Source organism: Miscanthus floridulus, chromosome 13 (genome assembly GCF_019320115.1).
Source record: "Miscanthus floridulus cultivar M001 chromosome 13, ASM1932011v1, whole genome shotgun sequence".
Lineage (NCBI taxonomy): Eukaryota > Viridiplantae > Streptophyta > Magnoliopsida > Poales > Poaceae > Miscanthus > Miscanthus floridulus.
Window position 1 is genome coordinate 55,638,531 of NC_089592.1, and position 4,301 is coordinate 55,642,831.

At 52.1% G+C, this 4,301-nt stretch overlaps 1 protein-coding gene across 1 annotated transcript; it reads left to right on the forward strand.

The window, feature by feature from the left end:
- Positions 1-590: 590 nt before the first annotated feature.
- LOC136501024 (uncharacterized) lies at positions 591-2,516 on the forward strand. The gene has a single exon (XM_066496515.1). The coding sequence runs from the start codon at positions 1,064-1,066 to the stop codon at positions 2,276-2,278; it is 1,215 nt and encodes a 404-aa protein (XP_066352612.1). The 5' UTR covers positions 591-1,063; the 3' UTR covers positions 2,279-2,516.
- The last annotated feature ends 1,785 nt before the right edge of the window (positions 2,517-4,301 follow it).

Genomic DNA, 4,301 nt, shown 5'->3' on the forward strand with positions numbered 1-4,301 from the left:
ATGCTCGTACCTAGATGGCTGGAGCGTAGATAGAATTTTTTTTGTATCCAGTCACACCAGTGTTGAGTACAACTCCACGGTTGGGACTGTCAGCCACAGTCTAACATGAAAGCAAAGCCGTGTTGGGTGATCTAGCCGAAGGAAAGCGGGGCAGGCAGGGGCAGACGACATGATTTCCCCCCTGCCGACCGGCGACCGCGACACTTTGGTCCTGTTTGGATACTTTAGCACAGTTAGAGGTTAGGGTTAGTTTCTAGCTCAGGACTAGTCCTGAACTAACTCTAGCCTAAGAGATGTTTGGATACAAGGGTTAAAATGATAATAAATGTGCTTTCCAAATCATTGGTGCAGGTGAAAGTAGAGAGAAAATAGTGGACCTCACCTCAAATAGCCCCAACTAGCCCAAATAATCACCTCTTTAGGGGGATAGTTTTTTAGGGTGGGCTAGTTGCAAATAACCCACTCTAGCCCTCCTATTTGGTTACTTTAGAGCTAGTTGAGCTCCAACTAGTGCAAACTAGCTCTAACCCATGGATCAAACAGGGCCTTTGTTGAGAGCGCACCCCCACCACCTAAGGCCCCCACCCGAATAAACCTCTGGATCGCTGCCTGACGGGGGCCACCCACCAGCACGCAACTTTTTGCAGGGCGCCAGCGCCTAATCATGCGCTCGCCAGGTCCGGCCGGGCCGGGTGCCCGGGTGTCCTCCGCTCGCCATTCCCATACAAAAACACCCCCGCCACGGGCCACGGCTACACCCATATGCGTGCAGGTGCAGCGTGCTCTGCCTCGCCTCGTCGTCGCTCCAGGTCCCGCCTATCTTCATTCCCTCCGATCCTCTCGTTCTCCACACCGGCCGGTCGATCTGCCGACTAGACTCGGCGTGCGCGCGTCTCCCTGCGTGCTGCACCACCGTACTTCCCTGGTCCTGCTTCGCTTCTCCGTTGGTGCGAAGGTAATGACACCAAAGCTGGTCGTAGCTTGTTGAGCTGCTGACTGCGGTTGCACTTGGGCGCCACGCCCGGGCGCGGCGCCGCGGTCTCTCGCGCCTACGTTCCGTGGGATGGACTCCGGAAACAGCGGCAGCCTGCAGTCGTCCAGCGGCGGCGACGACGACTTCGACTCCAGATGCGGTGCCGACTCCTCGCCGCTCTCCGCCTTGCTCCGGCAGCCGCCGCCATCCGTGCCGGGCTTCGGCGGCGGCTCCTTGATCTACGGCCTCCAGGAGCTCCGCACGCCGCCGCTGTCCCACTGGTGCTCGACGACGGCGCCGCTCCCGGCCGGCGCAGAGGCCTCGGTCTCGCCGCCGTCGCTGTCCGGCCATGGTGCACCTACGGCGGTCTCTGCAGCGGCCGACCAGGCGGACGCAGCGCCGGCCCAGGCCGCCGCGGCGGCGCCGCCGCGGGGGTCGAGGAAGCGTGCGCGGGCGTCGCGCCGCGTGCCCACCACGGTGCTCACCACCGACACCTCCAACTTCCGCGCCATGGTGCAGGAGTTCACTGGCATCCCCGCCCCGCCCTTCGCCGGCGCCGCGACGACCGCGCGCTCCCGCTTCGACCACCACCTCTTCCCCTTGCGCACCGCCACCGCTGCCGCCGGGACCGCGAGCCCCGCCACGCTCCCGCAGTACCTCGTCCGCCCCTTCGAGCACAAGGTCCTGGTCCACGCGTCGTCGACCCCCTACCCGCCGAGCTTCACCTGGCCCTCCACGTCCTCACCGGCGCCGGCCAACATCTCCATTGCGCCTGCTTCCACCACCACCCCCGGCACGACGGCCGTGGCGTCGTCCAGCGACAGCTACCATCAGCTCACAGCCGCCTCGACGTCCGCTCTTCTCGGGATGCAGCAAGATCACGGAAGCAACAACTACCACTCGTTCCATCAGAGCTCCTCCCTCGGCGACGGCAAGTACGCGGCGCGCCCAGTGTTCGACCGTGGCATAGCGCCACTGCCGTCTTCCGCCACGAGGCTGCAGGACCCGGCGGACTTCTTGGGTCTCACATACGACGTCATGTTGGGCTCCCAAGGGCCGCACACGCACTTGCACCCGCGCAACGGCGGCGACGTGCTGTCCGGCCTGGTCGGGGGCGCGTCCGTCACCGGGGCCGACGGCTGCAAGGCGACGTACTCTTCGACGCGGCCTCTGCTGGAGCGCAATCGGCGTAACCCGTCGGCCGACGGCTCCACAGCGACGACGACGACGGCCCCGGTGGCGGCAGCGGCGGGCATGAGAACGCAAGCAGGCGTCGTCGACTCATGGGTCTGCACATCAGATTAGGCTACTGATTAGTTTACTTGCTTATTTCCAAGAATCCAATTGAGTAGTACATGATGCGAGCAGATTTTTGGTTTGCCTTGGCTGTTAGTGGTAGCTAGGGATGAAAACGCATCGGATATCACCGATATTAGATTTGTTTTCATATTTCTATCCGGATTCAGATTCGAATATGGATAGTGTTAACTATGTCGGATATGATACGATTGGATATCGACATCATAAATATGCGATTTGAGTATTCGGATATGGATACGGTATTGGATGTTGGATATCTGGACTCGGATACGGATAGATCTCAACCCCTCTAAATGGATTCGGTTTCAAATACGGTCGGAAAATATCCGTTCCGTTTTCATCCCTAGTGGTAGCTATGTACTTTGACTTGAATATACTTGTTTTTGTTCTTGAATTTGCATGCATATGCTAGCTAGTAAAGGTTATTAACTAGAACAAATGAAAAGATTACTTTTTTGGTATAACAATTTGCTCCACCACCTCTAGCTAAGAGCATCTCCATCATCAGTTTGAGCAAATACATCTATTTTCCCCATAACTGGTGAAAAATTGAACAAAAAAAAAGAGCTCCAACAATTTATTTATTTTTAATGTCTCAAAACTTTCTTTCTCTCTCTCTTCGTAAAATAAAAGGGAGCAAGAACCAACAAATTTCCTCAATTTCTTTCTTTCTTCCCCACTCACTCACATCTCGGGCGGCCATCTCGCCGCCTAGGGGGCGAGCCAGAGCGGACACAAGGAGAGGTAGAAGAGAAAGAACCGGCCATGGGGGCCAGGGGAGAGATGGCCAACTATTAGAAGTGGTGGAGTCACTGCCCGGCCGGGTTCTATGGTGAATTGAGTTCAAAAGAATTTTTTCTGTATATAAAAAGAGAATAATTTGTTAGCTTGCATAATGAGAACTAGGAGAATACCCCGCGCATTGCTGCGGGGATTTCAGATAATTTAAAAAGAAATTAGACTATTTATATTTATAGTTATATGAATAAAACTATCTTAAATTAATTTAGGTGAATAGTTTGACACATCGACGTGGACAGCTAAATGCATGTTACTGGATGAAGAGATAATTATTATAATTACATGTGTCAGTTGCCTATAATTGCAAGTTCTAGTGGATTATTGATGTGGATAGCTTACGTGTTGAGAGAAATCTCTAGTAGGGTTTAGCATTATAAGAGTATAGGATCATCTGGGCTTCTAAAAACTTCGGGCTCCACTACTGACTAGGAGGGCAAATGAAGAAAAAAATTTTACTGACTTAACTGTGTATCCCGCATGTTAGGATGTTAAAAGAAATACATTATTTTTCTGATGTACTAGAGAAATCATCCTCAAAATTAGAAATCATGTTTTCTTTTTTTTTTAGCAAATTTGGAATGGGAGGAAAAAGGGTATCTAGTTGAGGGGAGAGAGGGTTGGTGTTCTAAAAAAAACATTAAGTGGAGGGAAAAAAAGGGTATCTGGTGAGGAGGAGGCCAGCTGGATGGCCTCGCACCATGATATGATCGGGGGGGGGGGGGGGGGGGGGGGGGGGGGGGGGGGACAGCTCTTTTAATTGCCATGCATTTTCAATCGGCAGTAGTTTATGAGGTGTTTGGTACATTAGATGTTTAGGTATATGTATGGAGTACTAAATATAGACTAATTATAAAACTAATTACACAACTTGCGACTAATTTGCGAGACGAATCTTTTAAGCCTAATTAGTTCATGATTTGACAACGTAGTGCTACCGTAAACATATGCTAATGATAGATTAATTAGGCTTAAAAAATCGTCTCGCAAATTAGCCTCTATCTATATAATTGGTTTTATAATTAATCTATATTTAATATTTTTATTAGTATCTAAACATTCGATATGACATAAATTGCCAAAACGCCTGATTCAGCGATCGTGTGTGGTCTGTCCTTGAACGCGCTGCTGGCGTCTCATCTCGTGCTTTGCTTTCCTCACACGCAAGAGCCGCTGCTGGTTGATGGATGGTAGGTATAGATAGATACTC

Bases quoted from the DNA above. Each gene is read 5' to 3' on its own strand.
- LOC136501024 (XM_066496515.1), top strand. From the start codon at position 1,064: ATGGACTCCGGAAACAGCGGCAGCCTGCAGTCGTCCAGCGGCGGCGAC.